The 20458-nt window shown below is 53.8% G+C and overlaps 1 protein-coding gene across 2 annotated transcripts; it reads right to left on the bottom strand.

Annotated features, from left to right (window-relative positions):
- Positions 1-216: 216 nt before the first annotated feature.
- On the bottom strand, positions 217-18962 carry WSB2 (WD repeat and SOCS box containing 2). 2 transcript variants are annotated; one of them, XM_039505180.1, is made up of 9 exons: positions 18806-18962; positions 12733-12904; positions 10179-10402; positions 9235-9366; positions 7800-7900; positions 7101-7273; positions 6363-6476; positions 4979-5086; positions 217-2855 (listed from the first exon to the last, which is right to left on the bottom strand). In XM_039505180.1, exons 1-9 carry the CDS (start codon positions 18846-18848, stop codon positions 2693-2695), a joined length of 1230 nt encoding a protein of 409 aa, XP_039361114.1. In that variant the 5' UTR covers positions 18849-18962; the 3' UTR covers positions 217-2692. The 2 variants fall into 2 exon arrangements, with proteins under 2 accessions (XP_039361114.1, XP_039361113.1); XM_039505179.1 differs by having other exon boundaries at positions 9229-9366; positions 18806-18961.
- Between the last annotated feature and the right edge of the window lie 1496 nt (positions 18963-20458).

Genomic DNA, 20458 nt, shown 5'->3' with positions numbered 1-20458 from the left:
AGGTGTAGAAGTGTGTATGAGACTTTAAATGTTTCCCATGACACAGTTTCACAGGAGGATCTTCTCAAACAGCCAGGGTGTACCATTACCTAGTGCAGAATACAGGGGGCTCTTGATGTAATCAATGCCCTACATTCTGTACGCTGGCTTTACAGTAGCTGCTTCTGGCCTGCTATCCTAAATTGCAGCAGGTTTGTGTAGGTGCAGTCGAGGAACGACAGCATACAAGTAGTCAGTTGTATGAAAGGGAAAAATTTATTTTGCCTCTTGAAGTTACCATCTCAGGCTCCTGTGTACATAATGGCAATAGTACAGATCATGGTCAAGAAAACATTAAAACCGTCTTCAACTTCACCAATCAGGATGCTTGACAGGGTGCATCCCAGTGTGCTCTTTACATACAATGCAGAAGAAATACCCAAGTGAAGAGCTGTGGGCGATAGGGTCCTGTCATTCTACTAGCTTGGAGAGCGATGCTCCATGTACCAGTTGTGCTACCGAGCTGCGCACCTGAGGTGGGCAGCTGTGGTACTGAGGTATAACAAATGGGGGGGGGGGGGGTTGAGACGGTTCTTCAATGCAGATGATAGGATTTCACCACCCCTTTCTGCTACAGGTTCAGTGCACATGGGGGCTCAGAGTTGCTGGTCAAGATAGATCTTTAAGAAAACTGCTAGTTTAAAGGGACAGTTCCCCCTCCCCTCACTAACCTTGCTCCCAGCATTAGAGAAAGGGCAACATAGTCTTTTGCTGCTGTGATCCTTTAGTGAGCTTTTGTTCAGAACTTTAACACATTGATTTTAGGTTCGCTGGCTCAGACCTAGCTTCACCCAAGCTGAGTGGTGCCACTTTTCCCTTTGTTTTACTAGTGCAGCAGCAGGGTGTGGACAGCTATCTTCCAGCTAGCACTTGTGCTCATTAACAGAAAGTCCAATGGCACTGAAGGTTTGGGGGGTATTTTTGCAAGATATAGGGATATTAAAAGCTTTGTCTCATGAGGCTAGATTCCAATTTATAGGTGATTTAATTTTTCTAAAAAGGGGGAAAATTCTCCCCCTAGTTTCAAGGGGAAGTTATTAGCCTGTCCTGTCAGTCACTGCCATGCGTTCTGAAGTAGCTTGTATGGCCCTGCTAGTTGTATGGCACTAGATACAGGGGTAGTTCTACAAAGGGGGAATGGAGCAATTACAATAAAGCATGTGCTGTTACTGCTGCCAGAAACTAGCCCAAAGGAAATGGAGGCGTATGAGAGAGAGCATCATTCTCTCCCCCCCTTTGATACAGTACACATGAGTCATTAGCCCTGGCTGGAAAACTCCCTGGAAACTAGACTCCCAAAAGCAGTACTTTGGCTGGAGAGAAGCATGAAAGCAGGACAATAGAGCCCTGTCATCAGCATGAAAAACTGGTCATCTGCTGGCTCTCTGCCATAGTGCCAAGAATTCACCCCTCTTACAAAGTGGGCCACAGAACATTTACTAGGATAGCACACGGGATAATTCAGTAACTAGACTTGTCAAATTAAGTGAACAAATCAGCTCTGGTAGTTACTGGTTGTTATTAAATCCCCTCCTCCCCCCCACACATTTGCAAAATTCACAAGTTCATGCTTGGCCTCCCCCATAATGCAAACTAGCCAGGCTCTGCCAGAATTAGTGTATGCCATGGGGATACAAATAAAAAGCTGCCCAAAGTTGAAATCACTTTAACAAAACCAGACCAGCAGCAGAGCACCTCCCAACCCCCCCCCCAAGTCACTGTCCTTAAGGTGTTCATCTCTCCATTACACAGGGGAGAAAGCCATGCCTTACACCATATAACCAAACCACAAGTACTTTGCTAGTGTCTTGTGTCTCTGCCAAGTGAGCTGATCAAGCCAATTTCAGACTGGCAGCCACACTAGTATTAAGGGGATCTTTCACCCCTCAAAGTTAAGACCTCAATCTCACCCCACACCAGGCCCCTGCAACTGAACATCTGGGGCTCCCTCAGTGCCATGTACTTTTGTCACCCACAAAATGGTTCTAGAAAGAGCGTCTCTAACTCCTGAAACACAAAAGGGGGAAACAAAACCTTTTATTTTGAAGTCTGTGCCCACAATGCAGAGACTTGTTCAGGTTCAGCCGTCTTGGAGCCAGGCCAAAGAAAGTAACAAACGTGAAAGCCACTGCCTCATTGAGTAACTCAACTAGGCTACGCAGCTTCTCATTCGTCCAAGTGGAGGTTTGAGTTTGGGTTGCCATCCCGGTGAGGGCAGCTTCTCACAGCCCTCTAGCTTTTAACACAATGTTCAGCAATTGCACTTGACGTGAAAGCACCTAGAGAGAACTGAAATGTGCGTTGCTGTTGGCAGGGCCCTTCCGAACCAAATGCCCTGCACAGCCATCAGCGTGGATGGATCACTTGAGTAGAACTCTTGCTCCTCCTCGTCAGAGTTGAGTTCTAACAAATTCAAAGCTCAGCTGGCCAGCCCACTGCATGTTTTTGCTGGGTTCTCTTCTTAAAATAACCTACATGGTCAAAGATACAGCCCCAAACAGAGGAACAGAAATCCTTCTTGTACTAGAACCACAGAGCAGAGTGGGTCTTCATGACCATTTTATAACCCCAGCTGCTCCTCCGTTCCAGAACAAAGCTCGGAAGGAAGCCAGCCAGCTCCAGGATTCTTTGGACCCCATGTACTACACGGGGTTTAAAAAGTCCTGTAAGTGAGGAACTCTTTCATTTTCTTGGGAATGGGTAGTGCTAAGACCTGGTACGTTGTTAGGAAGGTGCGGAGAGCTTTACGGCACGAGTGCTTAAGTGATGAGAGGACCTTGGGGGCACTCCAGAACTGGACGTGGCCATCTCTCGTCCTGAAACAAGAGACCAAGGACAAAGGTTAGCACCCACACAGCTCAGCATCTGAACAAACAGCATGTGTGCACTGACCAGACATGCCAAACCCACGAAAAAATGCAGAAATTGGGCTTGGTTTTGGCTTAATTGGCTTGTAAATTGCTTGTTGGCTTGGTTTTGGTTTGTAGGTTGTTGCTTCTTTTTTTCTTTTTGATCAGCTCCCGGCAAGCAGGGGCAAGGAGTGGAGAGAGTTGGGGTGCACAGCGGGCCCCCCCAGTCCCAGACTGCACGCCGGGGGAGGTCTAGTCACACAGAGTGCTGGGGTTCTTAGGGATTGGCTTGTTTTGAAATGGAATTACAGGCAAGTCTCATCTTATGTGGGGGGTTCCGTTCCGCGGTTAGCGCTGTGATGGAGCAAGGCTGGATGGCTACAGGAAAGTACTCAGGAACAGGTATGTTAGCCCCAGGCTAAGCAAATCCCTAGTACCATGGGAACCAACATGGCAGTTGCTCCAGGGTAATTAAGGCACCTGGAGCCAATTAAGAACTTTCTAGAAGGCACCAGAGAGCTACATTGATTGGAGCACCTGCAGCCAATCAGGGCACCTGGTATAAAAAGGGGAGCTCACTCCAGTCAAGGAGGAGGAGCCAGAGGAAGGAAGGGCATATGAGGAGCTGGGAGCCAGAGGCACAAGGAACTAAGAACTGAGAGGGGGTACTGCTGGAGGATTGAGGAAACACCATACAATCAAGCAGTATCAGACACCAGGAGGATCCTATGGTGAGGATAAGAAAGGTGTTTGAAGGAGGCTATGGGGAAGTAGCCCAGGGAGCTGTAGCGGTCAAGCAGCGGTTACAAGTAGCACTATAGAGACTGCTGCAATTCACAGGGCCCTGGGCTGGAACCCGGAGTAGAGGGCAGGCCTGGGTTCCCCCCAAGCCTCGCTACTCCTAATCAGACATAGGAGGAGGTGATCCAGACTGTGGGTTTCATCCAAGGGGAAGACCACTGAGGGGAAGAAATCCGCCAATAAGCACAGGACCTTCTAGAGGAGAGGAGGAACTTTGCCACAGCGCGTAAAGCAAAAACCGCGTATAGTGAAACACTCATTGAGTTGAATGGCAGGCAGAATCGCCCGCACTACAGATGCAGTTTTTATATTGTCATTCTCCCCCCCCCTCCCATTTTTGCCGACTGCGCAGAGCTGAATCCGCGCATGTTACATGCGCCTAAGATGCGACTTGCCTGTAGCTTGATTTTTGGCCTATTGTGAAAGTCAGGATGCTTATTTACCACATGAAAGTTGGCAACTGTGGCCCTGACCCCACTCCTGCATAGGGAGGAAAGGAAAAGCTGCCCTCGCAGGACTTTTAGGAAGTGGATAGTCATCAATCACGGACCACGGGCTTCACTCCATGGGAGAACACAGGCTCTCACTCCGATCCCTTTCCCCCACCATGAGGTAGGATGACTTCATGAGAGCCCATCCGGCACACTCAAGAGAAACCCAGAACTCAAGGCCTCTCGTTTCTGGTTGAGAAAGCTGCACTGTCACCATGTGTTCCGGCAGAGGCTGCTGCAGAGACACTGCAACATCACAGCTCGCTGCTGAACCCGAGAGGGGCGGGAGTGGGGAGGTTGCTAGCTGAGGTGGAAGAATAAGGCAGGAACCCAACGACGCTTGGTTAGTAGGGAATTGGGAGGGAAGACAATGCTCCAAGCACGGTATTTTCCAACATCGCTCTCTCCGGGCACCAAGGTCATGTCCACACTGGGAGCCTCATTCCAGTACAGGAATACACCAGCAAAGTGCTCCTAGTGTGGAGACAGATACACCAGCAACCCTGTGCTTTGTACTGGTACGGTCAAACCACGCTCTGCTGGTCTAGCATCTATACTCTGACTTCTGCCAGCACAGCTGTGTTGGTCGGGTGTGACGACAGATACAGCTGTGTGCCGGCAGAAGCCTGTAGCGGAGACCTGGCCTGAGGATGCCCAGTTTTGAGACAGCAGCAGCATTGCAGAAGGTTTTGGGTCAAGGTGGAGTCACATTCCCTTGCCTCCCTCACCCCAAACTTAGCACGAACACAATGTGCTCTTGGCAGAGCACGTCCCACGGGCCCGCACAGAATTACGCACCCTGTGGCAATAAATCCACCATGTGGGAAATAGACGCAGCACAGGCCATTGGTCATAGGTGCAAATGCCACTGGAGTTCTTAGTTCCAAATCCCAGATCCGCAGGAGTCTAAAGGAGAGAAAGAGAAACACAATGCTGGCCCTGGGGTTCACAAACCCAAGTGGCACTAGCTACTCCAACTGCATCAGCTAAAATAAATTCTCAGCCGTCAAAGTTAAAATAACCACACACATTTCTAAAGCAAATTTCATCCATAGGCCTCCAAGCAATTTACAAGGTTACATAAGCTTCACAACTCCACTGCAAGGCAGGAATTATACCCATTTTAGAGGGACTTAAACTGAGGCAGAGATGCAGTGACTTGGCTCAAGATCATAAGAGCTGCCATGCTGGGTCAGACCACGGTCCATCCTGACTGTGACAGTGGCCCATAAGCAAACTAGGTGGATGGAAGAGGTTTCTGCTTCTGAGAACTTTCATGTACCTAACCGTCTCCCAGAAATTTTTTTTGCTAGAGATACCAGCACCAGCTGGGACGAAAGGACTATCACACACCACCCTTGCCAGTTTGACCTCGCTCAGATGGTAATCAGGCCAATGATTCAATACCTGGGTTAGCTCGATCTCCACAGGCACGTTCCCAGTGTCACCAACCCTGACACGCAAAACTAATGGTTCCATAAAAGCTTAGAGACCCTTGCAAAGCCCCTTGGGACAAGGAGCTGGGAAGTCTGCCTGTACAGTGCCATCAACGGCACTGGACAAAAAGCAGCAGCACCACCAAGTTACAGTCCTGATCTTAGCCCACAACAGGCGCTCAATCTGCAAGGAATTCTCCCCAGGTTCCCTCACAGATTTCCAAGGCAGCTGACAGCACCAGGGGAGTGGAGGCAGCAGAACTTAATGGGTTGCTAGTCAGGATGCTAGTGGTGCTTCATGGTGTGTAGCCCAACAAGACACTGGTCTTCGGAAGCTGATGGTGGCAACATCCATCCAACCCCCATTTTGAGCATGGCACTGGTATACACACCTGAGCCAGCTGTTTACCTGCTGATCTTACTTTTCAGCCTTGTCACCATGGCAACCAGGCAGTCATGTCCAAAGAGGAGTTACCTAAAGCTACCTGTGATGGGCAGTGTCTACACCCCCCAGCAGCTGTGGTGTCAGGGCAAACAGACCAGGCACCACAGACATACCAAACCAAAACCAGAGTTAAGTCATGTGGCTCTGAAAGTCCCGGCACCAGCAGAAGCAGCCAGCTTCAAAAGGCAGAGGTCCCTGCTGGAAAGCTGAGGACCAGAAGCCGAGAAGAGCTTTGTAGCTCATCTTCGCTGCTCTGGCAGGGCCCCTGCTGTAGACAGCCATAAGATACCAAGCCCCTCACCTGTCATCTGCCACCGTAGCAAGATACAAGCCTTCCGGAGAGAAGCACACGGACCTCAGGGAGCTGGCATGGATGTCACCGCCATAGTCCAACGCTGGGGGCAGCGGAACGTGGCTAAGCAGGAGGGAAAAGGAAGAGCTCACTCACCACGTCCGTTTGAGCTGTAATGGAGCCCTGGCCCGTTCGGCTGACTCGGGGGGACACATGGTAAATCAGAGCTCCTGCCTTCCGAGAGTCATCGTGGCTGGTACTGGAGCACAGCTCACAGGTGTCACTGTTAAACGTGCATTTCCCTTGCCGTGAGCGTGTCAGACTGTGCGTCTTTCCACGGCGAGAGCTGTCTAGTCCCTGGGCTGCTCTTTACAAACTGGGAAGGGAAGTGCCCCAGTGCTGAGCTGTGGGGAGGCTGGGGCCAGGCATTCATCACCGCGGGGAAAGCGTTGTGGCCATCTCTTCCCTCGCATGCTGTGACAGCAACACCTAAAGCGGTAACAGGCAGCCACCTACCCTCGTGTATGGGAAAGGGACACTCATTTGCCGCCTTCTCCCTCCTGGGGAGGAGCGGCGCAGAACGACATGCACAGCAGGGGGAATGCGGCTAGCGGTGTGCAGCAGCCCCTAGACTAAGTAGCCTCCAATACCAGAGCACCCTCAGGCACGCTCCCCGCCAGCGCTCCCTCTCCCCATGCCCCTCTGCTCACTTGGTGCCCAGAAAGCTCCCAGGGCCGCCCTCCTTACCGAAGCGTTCTCAGCTGCTCCCCTGTGTAGGGGTCCCACATGATCACGCAGGTGTCGTAGGAGGCCGTGACCAGCAGGGCAGAGTCTGGTGAGAAGTCGCACGACACCACGCTGCTCTGGTGCCCTTCCAGCTTCCTGATGAGGGTGTAGGAGCGCATGCTCCACAGGAAGGCCTGGGGGGGAGTGCACGGGGGGAGGGTTACGATCTCTGCTCATGGGTGGGGAGCAGCCCCTCGCCTGGGAATGCTGGGGGGAGAAGGATCTCCCTTATCGTCCCTCGTGGGCTGTCACCAACCAAGCGTTAGCTCCTGAGACACCAGGAGGGTGGGTGAGAACAGGCACCGCTCATGCGGGCACCAATCAGTCTGACACCCGCCAGCTCTCGCCTCAGCATAACAGACTCTCTGCAGCATAAAGACTCCAACTGAACGGCCGTGCATGGCAGTGACCGCGCGAGGGGGAAGAACGGGGGTCTAGCCCCCAAGCTCGCTGGGTTAGCCAGGGAGAGTCTCCTTTGGGTGGCTGTAACAGCAGCCAGAGCAGGCCACTGTCACCAGTGGGAGGGTGGCCAGGACCCAGAGCCTTGATAGAATCCCCAGCTCGTCAGCACTACGGAGCATACGGTGGGCTCTCTGACAGCTGAACGGGCAAGAAATGAGACCCCTCCCCCCATCCCTCCCAATAACAGGCAAGACTCACCGATTTCTCTCCAGCCGCAGAGCACAGCATGCTGCAATCAGGGGAGATGGAGCAGCAGTACACCCACTGCGTGTGGCCAGACAGCACCTGGACCTGCTTACCTGGGGACGGCAGCAACGGTTTGTAAGAGAAGCGTCCAGTCCAGAGACAGGGAGAGCTGGAAGGCTCATTCCTACCTCCACCTGCTCTTTCTGAAGCCAGCTCCGGAAGCAGGGTGTCTCAGACCAGATTAGATCTGACAGATTTCCCCATGTGGACGCTCTCTCTGCTGCATTGGGTTTATTCTCAGGGCATGTCTACACTGCAATCGGGGGGGAGAGGGGGCGGCACGATTGTGGCTTGTGTAGACACACCCTAGCTAGCTGTAATCTAGCTAGCTTGGGTAGTGGAGCCACAGCTGCATGGAGCTCGGCACAGGCTAGCCACCCAAGTAATTACCCAGAGTTCCAGGGGGGCTGGCACAGCCCGTGCCGAAGCTCTGCTCTAGGTAGTGTGGGTACCAGAGCAGCAAAGCTAGCTAGCTCGGGCAGGTCTGCTCAAGCTAGACCCACGCCCCAGATTGCAGTGCAGACATGCCCTCAGTCAGCCTCCAGCGTTCCTAACGTGTCCCTCACACACACCGGGGGGGAAACGAAAGTTCACTCCACTTGCTGCTCACTTGTGCCACAGTAACTCAGCACGTTCGATCCTGGCTTCCTTGAGCCGCCCTGGGGTTAGGTTCAAAGTGCTTTCAGTGAGCTGGGACCGAACAGCTCAGCACATTAATAATGGGGGCGCGGACCTCTGACCGCAAAGTCCTGCTTGCATCCAAGCAGAGCAGAGCCCCTGTCTGGGCGACGCCAGCTCCCACAGCGTAGCACAAGCGCTCATAACTCAAGCTAAGATTTTGCTATGGTTATTTTTAGTAAAAGCTACGGACAGGTCACAAGCAATAAGCCAAAATTCACAGGAGCCTGTGACCTGTTTGTGACTTTACAAAAAATAGCCGTGGGGGCAGGGCTAGGTGGCACAGAGGAATGACAGCCGGAGTCCCATGGTGGGGGAGGGGATGACAGGCCGAGCCACCCTGCCATGGAGAGGGTACAGCCACGGCTCCAGGGGTTCCACCCACGGGGGGGGGGAGGCGTGTGCACAGCACCCGCTCCAGAGCTGGCTGCAGTTGCAGGGCTGGGGGACACAGTTCAGGCTCCAACCCCAGCCACAGGTGCACCTGGGAAGCTGCAAGGGGGGCGCACGACCCCCTCTGCAGCCCCGGCCGCAGCCCCCGCCACAAGCCACTGACAGCTGAAGCCGAAGAAGTCAGAGGTCCTGTGAAGTCACAGAATCTGTGACTGCCGTGACCTGCGTGACTAAATTGTAGCCTTACTCATAACGACCAGAGAGTCTGAGGCCCACCACCTGAACACCCCCCGGGGACGCGTGCACTCACTCGCACCATCTCTGCTCAGGTCCCAGATGCGGAGGGTCTTGTCCCGGGATGCAGAGACTAGAATCAGGCTTCCGTTGGGAGCGAAGCTCAGGTCCCTCACGACATCCAGGTGGCCAGAGAGACTGAAAAGCAAACGCCCTGCGGACACGAGCACACGGCTCAGTATGGTCTCACCACGGGCACAGACACAAGCGCGCCTCGCCTGACCCGCAGGAACGCAGCCCGCGTCGGACAGACGTGCTCACCGGAGACACCCCACCCGTGCTGTTAGCTGCACTTTCCAGCTTCGAGGGCGTTGCTAAAACTGGCAAGGGATGTGGTCTAAAACACGGGGCAGTTTCTTTAGCCACCAGTGAACTCCTACCCCCCGAAGGATTATGGACACAGCCTGTCCCACACTACCAGGAAGCAAGACCGGGGGCGAAACGCCTAGTTCACAGAAGGTCAATGTTACTGGCTACTCCTGTGGGAGAACAGGCAGGAGTCCCAACCTGCCTGTCCCCTGCCCACCCCCACTGACAGGGAGTGGTCACTGCAGTTCTGACCTGCTGCCCAGAAGGAGAAGGGGACCGGTAGTGGTAACAGAGAAGGCAGGCTCAGCGAAGCCACCGCTACCTCTCCTGCCTCCTCACGCAAGCAGAGGCTGGGGGGGTGGAATGGCTGCTGCCAGGTGATTTAGAAGCAGCACTGACAGGTTCAAGGGGCGCGCTGGGCCAGGCCGGATCGGAGAGGAGCTGCAATGTGAGAATCAGAGCTGGGGAATACTAGGAACATGCTCAGGGGCCCAGAAAAGCTCCATGGGGGGAGTAGAAGGGGGAGAAAGGCAGAGACGGTCTAGCCCCCTCCCGGATACGGCAAGGACAGGGCTACTGCAGGACAAAGCGACGCCCCATCCCTCTCCTCAGGAGCTGGATTAATCCAGCAGATTTAATCCACCCCAACCCCCTCACCTGTTTGCACCTCCCAGACTTTAATCTGCCCGTCATTGAGTCCCGTGGCAAGGATCAGACAGGGCCGACCCGGAGCCGGCTCCTTGGCGCCAGGCGGAGGCCAGGGGCTGAAGGCCAGCCCCCACACGATCTGGCCACATTCCAGCGTCTTCTCCTTCGCGCCCCCGCCGCCTCTCACGTCGGCTTTGATGCCACGGTTCTTGCGTTCAGAGGCTTTGCAGCTTCTGCAGAGAGCAGAGGATCGTCGGGTCATTCAGCAGCTGCAGGTGCTGCCTGGTCCTCCCCCACCCACCCTAATTCACAGCAGGGGAACTAGAGCCCACTGCACACTGCCAGGTAGGCGTGGCTCGGGGGCTGTGTCTGCACCGGGGATTTCAGCTAGAGGTGGCCAGACTGAGGAGCAAGCTCCCAAGCGTAGGCAGGCGAAGACACAGTTTAAACCAGTGCCGTTTGCCCTGCCTGAAACCAGAGGAAGCTGACTGGTCAAACCAGGGCTTTGTCGGTGTGCCTGGCCCTAGTTGGGGCAGATCCTCTAGGCGGCCTCAGCAGAGCTCATTACACCTTGGATCACTCCAGCGCCCCTGCTTTTACAGTTCGAAGCATGTCGTTGCTCACTCTTCTAAAATTCTTGTCCCACCCAGATCTACTTGCGTTCCCCAAACAGACCAGCCACGGGGTTACCTTCCTGCCATAACAGGGGCACGTAGCTCAGCTTGGGCTCTTTAACTTGGCCCCTTCACTTAGCAGGTGCACAGGACAGCTGAATGAAAGCCATACCGGGATTCACCGGCCTGGGACTCAGGAGACCTGCATTCAGTTTCCTGCTCCGCCACAGACTCCATGTGACCTTGGGTGAGTCACTTAGCCTCTGTACCTCAGTTCCCCATCTGCAGCAGGGGGACAATAGCACTGCCCTGCCGCACAGGTGAGGTGCGGTGCTCAGGTACTATGGGAATGGGGGCCAGACAAGTACCATGGGTAGCGAGGTGCCCTTGCCAGGCCGCCAGCGTAGGGAGGGGTGCTAACTTGAAACCAGATCTCCCAGCACCTACTGTATGTTGCTACTTCACCCTAAGACCCTTCAAAGCTTGAGAAGGAGGCTTCCTTCCTTGACATTTGGTTCACTCCCCCACGCCCCAACTTCCTAAACCAAGTGAAGTTCCCATGTCCCTGTTTTCCTAAGAGTCAGCAGAGCCAGCAACGCAGAACTGAACTGTCCCTCTCTTCTCTCCCAGGAGGCTGCAACAGCCCCTATACAAGGGTAAGGGCCGTTCACCAAGGGACATGCCCCAGGGATTTTACCTCCTTACTCAACCAGATGTCCAGTCTATTTATTCATAGATCTCAGCACATGGAAAGCTGCTTTTCAACCCAACAGCTTGAAGCACCATCTTCTGTGTGAAGTGACTCACCCTATCACTTTGATAACGGAGTGGGGATTTTCCAGTGAAGTGTGATTAGCCAAAGTGTCTGGGGCTGTCCACAAATTACAAAAATTCTTGTTGGTGATCTGCAAGACCCACCACCCCCATGTAACCCTTTGTAACACTGAAACAAACATGAAAAATGAAGGACTCACCCACTCCCTGATGTGTTACATAATTTATGGACAGACCCTTTACAGTGAAATCTGACCATTCAAGGGACTGACAAAAACTGATTGCTTAATGCAGGTAGTTTTCCAGCACGGGGGGGAGGGAGGTAAATTGAGGCCTATGGTCTCTGAAGACAGGATGGCTGCCTAGCTGCGGTGATCTCTTGCAAAGGTTTCATTCTCCAATTTAAAAAAGCCCAAACCAAGCAAGTTAACCCATAAAAGGGATGAGGTTTCATAGCTGCAGGCTCAGAGGAGCATTTCCTTTGCAGAAGATTTCGTGACATGTTACCAGAGGAATGCATAGAACAAGTCCCATTAACAAGACAGCAAGCTCCCAGGGTGCTCTGATAGCAAGAGGGAGGCATACAGGAAGGTTAAACTGGTGTGGTGGCGATGGTGAATCCCTTGGCTTCTGACTTTCCCATTAGTGCTCCCAAGCTTATCCATAGCTTTATCTGTAATCAGCCTCGGTGGCTAGTCCTGCAAATGCTCCATGCTCTGTGTAGCGGAGCTGGTTCTGACGCAGCAGGAATCCTGCTCTGCTCCAGCTGGGTGTTCTCCTGGGAGTTTACGGGGAGGGGACCTTTAAGAGAACTGTAACATAGCTCGGCAGAGTTCTGTGAGGGGCCCTAACAGCACCCAGACTCAGCTGTTATAGCACCTATTGGGGGCACCTAGACTCCCCTGATGGCTGGTTTATGGGGGGACACAGAGCAGAGACTGCTAACCCCACTGATCAGTTCACCCGGAGGGGGATGGACCCTGATGCTGCGGGAGCAATGGGAGGCCAGGTTTAATCTCAGTCCCTCGCCTTCCTTGACCCCTGCTTGCTGAGCCCTGGGGGACGCTGAGTGAGAGGGCCCTGACTTAGCGCTTGGGGCGGCAGAAAACCTGGAGCCGGCCCTGACTCTAGCAGGAGAGACGCCCTCCCTCTCTGAGCCACCACAGGGTACTTACAGCTCAGCTTCCTCCAAGGGCCAGGGGATCAGCTTGACGATACAGTGACCCTGAGACCAAGCGAACCAGGTGCCGTCTGGGGAAAATGCAACGCTCCACGTCTCGCAGCTCGCCTTCCAGTCGTACTGCTGCGGTCGCCCTGGCTTCAGCTCCGCCAGCAGGAGAGGCTCGTCTGGGGAACAAGATGGCACGGTTACTCACAGAGCATGCGACAGGGCCAACCATCCACCCAAGACCATGCACGCGTGTGGGGACGGCAGCGTTGCCAAGCCAAGGGTCAACCGCAAACACGAGGCTGTGCAAACAGCAGCGTGGTCTAGTGGCTGGGGTCTGGTCCTCCTACATTCTAACCCCAGCTCTGACATTCCCTCTGCAAGCTTAGGGCAAGTCACTTCAGGCCCTGTCGTGCTCCCACTGAATTCAGCGGGGCAGCACTGGGCCCCCCAGACCACATTTTCAAGACATTAAGGACCAGCTGAAGATGTCAACGTATTTTGAGAAAAAGCAGCCCCCGTAAAAGCTTCGTGAAAGCTCCCACAGCAAAGTATCATGCATAGGCTGAGGTATAGGGCATCGGCCTGCGAGGCAGGAGACCCGAGTTCTATTCCCAACGCTACTGTGTGGCCTTCAGCGAGTCACCCCTGGCCAGATTTGTGACGATATTGAGGTGTGGAATGCTTTGAGGGCTCCAGATGATGAGCTCTGTTATTATTTAAATACTAACTGGCTCAGCCTCCTGCTAGCAACCACTCTACTGAGGGCTCTGCTGTAAGACAGCACGGTCTGGTTACTGTTCTGCTTTAGTGCTCACAAGATTTACCACTTCAGAAGTTAAACACCACATATCCGACTGTCGTGACTAGTCCAGAGTGGGCATGTTACCCATGGCCAGAATCAACCCAGTGAGCTCCCTGGGAGGGCGGGGGGGTCTCACGGTTTAAGGTGGGCTCTTCAGATTGGACATACAAGTCTATATCTCCTCTTCCCGCAACACAATCTCTCAGCCCCCTGTTGAGCTCAGTTTCAGCATACAGAAGAGGTCACCCTTACTGATGAACAGTGCACTTTTACCATGCCGGAAGTACATAGCCGGAGCTTTTCATAAGGGCACCAGGAGGCAATTCAGCTGGTTAGCTCACATTGCATCCTATTAAACCGGCCACCTGCTGCACCGCTGCTTTTTGAACAGATTCCCCTTCTGTTCATGCGCAAATTTAGTGTCACTGAACTAGACCAACCTACTGCCTGGAGTCCTGCAGCACACAGCAGAACTTCAGAGTTCCAAGCCCCAGAGTTACGAACTGAGCCCTCAACCACACACCTCCTCTGCAACCAGAAGTTCACAATCAGGCAGCAGCAGAGAGACCAAAAAAAGCAAATACAGCCCAGTACTGTGTTAAATCTAAACTAATACAAAAATACAGGCAACGTTCAAAAGAAGTTGACAAGGTGAAGAAAATGTCTCTGGGGTCGTTCCATTTAAATGGGTGGTTAAAGGCAGCATTTTTCTTCTGCACAGTAAAGTTTCAAAGCTGTATTAAGTCAATGTTCAGTTGTAAACTTTTGAAAGAACCACCGTAACGTTTTGTTCAGTTAGGAACATGTCAGAGTTACGAACCACCTCCATTCCTGAGGGGTTCGTATCTCTGCGGTTCTACTGTACTTCAAGCCTGAAACAGAACGAGGCCCTTACTCCAAAGCGGCCTTGACGCAGAAAAACTTTCTGGCCAGCCACTGAGCCAAACTGAGCGATGGTTTTGTAACACGGACAAACACCCTCCAGGGGTTAGGCTGACACCACATAACTCATTGCCCCCCAGCTAAACTACATTTGAAACCAGATCTCTGGGAGGAGACACAAGGGTGTATTTGCCAGAAGCTGGGAATGGGCGACCAGGGATGGATCACTTGATGATTACCTGTTCATTCCCTCTGGGGCACCCGGCATTGGCCACTGTCAGAGGACAGGATAACGGGCTAGATGGACCTTTGGTCTAACCCAGCATGGCCGTTCTTATGGTCTTATTAAACCACTACACGACCTAGCCTTCCAAATAGAAGTATAAACACTGGATCTGCTTGGAACATCTTATACTCCACAGTGGTCACATTACAGCCCCAAGTCTTAGCAAACGAGGCAGCCAGTAACCATGACTCCATCTTTCCTGTATACTAACCTTTGCTCAGGTGAATAAGATTTCAAAGTACATGAATATCAATGAGGCATTAGTCCCAGCAGAACTCTGGAAACTACCTTATGCTAAATGGCATCAAAACCCAGGATGAAAGGAGACTGCAGTAGTGCAGTGATACAGGCCTAGAGGATTAGCAGAGCAGGCTAAAGCCAAGGCTGAGCATGGGAACGGAGGCAGGCTGCCTGCTGTACTCACTGCCTCTGAGCACAGGCTGCCAGTCACCAGGCTTTTCTGAGGTAGCCACCAAATTCGTTTTCACTTGTAACCCAGCTCTCCAGAAACTACACTAGGGGACTAACCTACAGCAATACTGGAGTCCAGTTTTACACTGCAAGAGATTTGGAAGGCGACCTACAAAGGGAAAAGAAGAGGGGGGAATGGGGGACTGTGCCCTTTTTTGCTACTTTGCAATGAGGGAGAGTTGCTCGGTGAATCTTGGATTGTTGATTTCAGGAAGAGAGTTGAAAAAAATCCAAAGGGAGCCCCCTCCAGTCCTCCATGAGCAGAGCTTGGTCCCTGTGGGGGATCCCCAGGAGCACGGAGGGGCAAGGGGAAGAAGAGAATATTTAATTTGGTCTCACCAGAGCTACCCAGGCTACGACACTGTATGATGAAAGAGGCAGCAGGTGCACATTACATCCTAACACACTCGGGAACATTTGGGCAACCACATTGTTCAACGGGACGCTCACAGTAACCACACTATAGAAGAGAGATGCTGTGGGAACTGGAATGCTTCATTACCACCACTCTAATCTGGTAAGGAACAGAGCAAGGGTATTGTCGGATATTAACAGCAGCTCCATTCTCATCTTTATCCCAAACAGGAACGGCTACTGGCCCAGCACTACTGCACACAGTGAGACTGGACGTCAGTGCCTCAGACACCACCAAGTTTCTAGTCCCACAGTCACAGACTCACTATGACCTTGAGCAAATCACATCGCCTCTGTGCCTCAGTTTCCCCCAATGGATCCCACAGCCTTTTAGAAACTTCAGACCCAGACCACCACTGAAATGCAGCCACCTCTAGGGTGGCAACAGATGCACGCCACATTGCACAACCAGGAAGAGGAAACTCCAGGCCGAAACAGCAGTGCAAGCCCCTACTCTTACCAAAGGAACCCAGGGATATAATCAATATGCAGAACGGGCAACATCTTGGTTGAGACCCACAAACTATCATGATCATTTGCAATTTTCCCCAGTATTAGACTTCAGAGAATGGGTGCGAAAGATACATTCAGAAAAAATGTACAGGGGTTAATAAACAATTGCAACAGCGACAGAAAAGTTGTGCACTTTAATATGGCTTTTCCACAACATGCCGGTCACACACACGCGCACACAAAAAATCTAATACTAACAAATGGGTACAGAATAGTCACTGATTTGTAGCAGGAGATTGGTAGGTTTTAAATGCAAACTGTATATTGATAAAATACCAGTGTCTGACACTGAACATGAAGTTACATTTCACCCCTCCAAAAGTGAAGAGAAATGCCTCCTGTAACATATGATGTAAGAACTGGGCTCCCTATTAATAAGCATAAAGATTATCTATTCCCTTTTCTCCCCCTCCCCACTGCAACCCCAGCAACAGCTACCCCTGAGAGAGGCTTTCCCACGTCAGCAGAATGAATGGAGGGGTCTCCTGAGGGCAATCTACGCTAGGAAATTCACCTATTACGGAAAATGCTTTTCGTCCAGCCTCAGCTCCTTTGTGAAAAATTTTTTTTTTCTGGTCTCTGTTAGCCTTTAAACCATTTTCAATACCTTCCATGACTAACAACCATTGTCAGCGTGGGTTCGGTTTCCTAGTGAAGACATGTCTGCTCAAAAGCAGGAGCTTGTTGCAGGCACAGCCACTTGTGTACTGAATGGTTTATTGGAGTGATTATCTCTGCAACCATCATGCACATCCTCATGGCAACATCGCTTTGAACAGAACCATTTACACACAGTAGGCCTTGTTTTCTGCAGTGTGGCGTCAACAGGAGATATATGGGTAATCAGCATTCCTGAAAATCACCCCATACCAGTGCATTCTGGGACTCCTGCCCCACAGCACTGGTGCAAGGAGCAGGGGCTTTGGGGTAATTTCCCTGACTGTGGAATGGAAATAAGACCATCACATGAAGCAATGGAATTGCAACAGTTGTTGCTTCTCTGGGCAGAAAAAAAACCACTGTAGACTACACAGGCTCAGCGGGACACTGCTGAAGACCTACTCCTAAGTGTGCAGCCAGTCGTTAAATCCAGCCCTCATAAAATGCCTGGGACACCTGCTGTGTGTAGATACAAGGTGTTCCCAGCCATAGTTTCCTGAAATACCTTCTCCCTCCCCCCCAGCAAACAAAGCCTTGATGAGCAGCCAGCATACATCAATACCTGTGCACCCAGCTAACTACACAGTTAAGTGACTTGAGAGTAACCTCATCCAAAAAAAAAACCCAACAACAAAAAAAAAACCCCACCCTTCCCTCTGGAAAGGCTTTACTGCTGTTGTTCCAGGTAACCCCCAAGGCCGCTGCACCTGGCAGAGAAAGATACTTCTCCACGGTGCCTTAATCAGCTCTCGACCTTCAGTCCCTTTCACTGTTCTCTCCCCCGCAAGCCCAGTTAGCTGGTTGGTTTGGGTCTTTTACACAGCAACAGAGGCAAGAAACCCCAGGACCGAGTGGCTGTAGAGCCACTAAGCTTGGCAGAGGGACTCAGCCGGGTAATGTACCTTAACAGATCTTCTGAAATTGATGCGAGACCATCCCTCGAAAATCCCCCTCCACATGAACGAAACAAGGGCAGGTGAAGCCCCCCCGGCAAGAGCCACACTGAAGTGAAACACCGCCCATCCCCCCCGCTGTCCCCCAGGACGGGTTCACGCAGCTTCTCAGCACTGTAGGGAGGAGGCACAGTGCTGGCTGCCCCAGGACACAGGGGAAGCAGAGCTCCACCTGGACACAGGGAGAGCTGCCAAGGGGGCCTTTGGGAGGCAAGGACTCGCTGCACTGCTAGGGTAGGATTGCGCTTGGCAGGAAGGAGGATACTTTAGCGACCCCCAAATCAATCAGGGCTCCTGGGCATAGCAGGCAGGCTGTTCGTGAGGCCAGGCCAGAGCTCCTAGACTCCACTTCCCGCAGGACCCTTAGGCCACCTGCCTCCTGCCCCCCAGCTGCCTCCTGCTCTCCACTTTACTGCCCCCACCTACAAGCACTCCCCCTGCCCCCAACACCCTGTGTGCCCCCTCCCTTTTCTCCTCCAAACACACCCCTTGCCAGTGCCCCACTCCCCTGCCCCACACACATCCCTCTGTGCTCCCTCTGCCCCATCTGCACCTCCTCCAACCTCCCCCTCCCCCATACAGCACCCCCATCCACACACCCCATCTGTGCCCCCGCTCTGCCCCCATCCAAACACTCCCCTGCCCCACACAGCACCCCACACACCCCTCTGTGCTCCCTCTCTGCCCCATCTGCCCCTCCTCCAACCTCCCCATACAGCACCCCGTCCATACTCCCCATCTGTGCCCCTCTCTGCCCCATCTGCCCCCTTCCAAACACTCCCCTGCCCACACAGCACCCCCATCCACACACCCCTCTGCCCCATCTGCACCTCCCCCATCCATACTCCCCCATCTGTGCCCCCTCTCTGCCCCATCCACCCCCTTCCAAACACTCCCCCTGCCCCACACAACACCCCCCCAGACACACCCCATCTGCCCCTCTCCCCCCAGAGCCGCTGGAACAATGTGTACGGGGGGGGGGGCGCTGAGAGCCACTGAACCAAACTGCAAACCCCGCACATGACGGAAACCACTTCCAGCCGGGGGGGCGGCAGCCCAGCGCCCCCCCAGTCCAGCGCCCCGGGCCCCCCCTCACCTTCCGCCTCCTGCGCCGCGGAGCCTGCGGACGGCGCCTCCATGTGTGGCGGGGCTGGGCGGGGAGCCGCGCCGGGAGCCCGGGGCTGGCGGCGGGGCCGGGCCCATTGAGCGCGGCGGGGCCGGGGCCGCTCGGAGCCCGCGGGAGGGAGCCGGGAGCTCGGGGGCGCAGCCGGGGGGGGCGGGGGGGGGCGGGCGCACAGAGCCGCTTCCCGTCACGTGGCGGCGGGGCGGGGGCAGCTCCCGGGCGCCGGCCCCACCTAGCGGCAGAGCCGGGCCCGGCTGGCGGCGCTCGGACCGACCGGACCGGACCGGGAGACGGGACCCGCCCCCCGCCGTGTCACCCCGCACGGCGCAGACACCGGCAGCCGCCCCGGGGAGCGAACCTGGGACCCCGGAGCCGGGACAGGGCGGACACAGCTGGGGTGACCCGATGTCACGAGTTTGTAGGGACAGTCCTGATGTTTGGGTCTTTTTCTGATATAGGCTCCTATTCCCCCCCCCCCCCTTCTGGTTTTTCACACGTGCTGGCGGCTCACCCCGGCTGCGGCAGGCCGGGCAGGGGGCGAGCCCTGGCCCACACAGCGGTGCCCAGAGCTAGCCGGGACCCAGGCTCGGCGGCTGCCAGGACTGGTGCACAAACAAGCGAGCCGGCCCGTTCTGCTGGTGTAAGCCACGTCGGGCTAGGTCTGTCGCCGAGGTGGGACCGGTGCTGTATCAGCATAGGGCCGTGGGGCTCAGCCGGGCATCAGGGTCCCGGGGCGCCGTGAGCAGGTTTCAGGGGGGCAGGGTGACCAGACAGCAAATGTGAAAAATCGGGACGGGGGGTAATAGGAGCCTATATAAGAAAAAGACCCAAAAATCGAGACATCTGGTCACCCTACAGCAGGGCCGCCAAGCAGGGCCAGCATTAGACTCAACGAGGCCCAGGGCAGAAAGCCGAAGCCTCACCACATGGTGCTGAAGTCCAGGTCCCTGAGCCCCGCCACCAGGGGCTGCAGTCGAAGCCTGAGCAATGTAGCTTTGCAGGGGCCCCTGTAGCAATTGCTCTGCTTGCTACCCCCTGATGCCAGACCTGGCTTTTATATGCAGAAAACCAGTTGTGGCACAGGTGGGCTGTGGCGTTTTTATAGCATGTTGGGGCCTCAGAAAGAAAAGGGTTGAGAACCCCTGGCATAAGGCACCTTTACACTTATTTCCACACTGGGGTTACACTGGTCTAACTATTAAGGGGTGAGGGGGGAATCACATCCCTCCCCACCATAGTTATACCAGTACAGAACTGTGTAGCTCAGGCCTTCGATTGCCAGGAGAGATTTTAAAACTCTGCAAAGAGAAGCACTCATTCAGTGCACTTCCCCACCCACCAAAAACTACACTTTGCACCTTTGTGTGTGTAGCTGCTGACGGGAAGCCAGCTGCAGCCACAGGTAAACAGCAGATTGTATTGTAACATAGGAACCAAGTGATCTCCAATCCCCTGGAAACTAGGTAAAGGAGTAGGAGGCAAAAGAGCCATGGGTTATGAATGGGTCCCACCCACTAGCAGTCAGCGCGGCATTCAAAGCAGCAATGGGGTTCAAGTCTTGGTCTCCTGCTAACAATCTGCTGGGCTTCCGGTGCATCCATTTCACCCCAGCAAGCAGAAGTAGAA

The sequence above is a fragment of the Mauremys reevesii genome, linkage group 18, assembly GCF_016161935.1.
Source record: "Mauremys reevesii isolate NIE-2019 linkage group 18, ASM1616193v1, whole genome shotgun sequence".
NCBI lineage: Eukaryota > Metazoa > Chordata > Testudines > Geoemydidae > Mauremys > Mauremys reevesii.
Note: the sequence above shows the minus strand (reverse complement) of the source record. Positions and strands in the feature narration are given on the sequence as shown.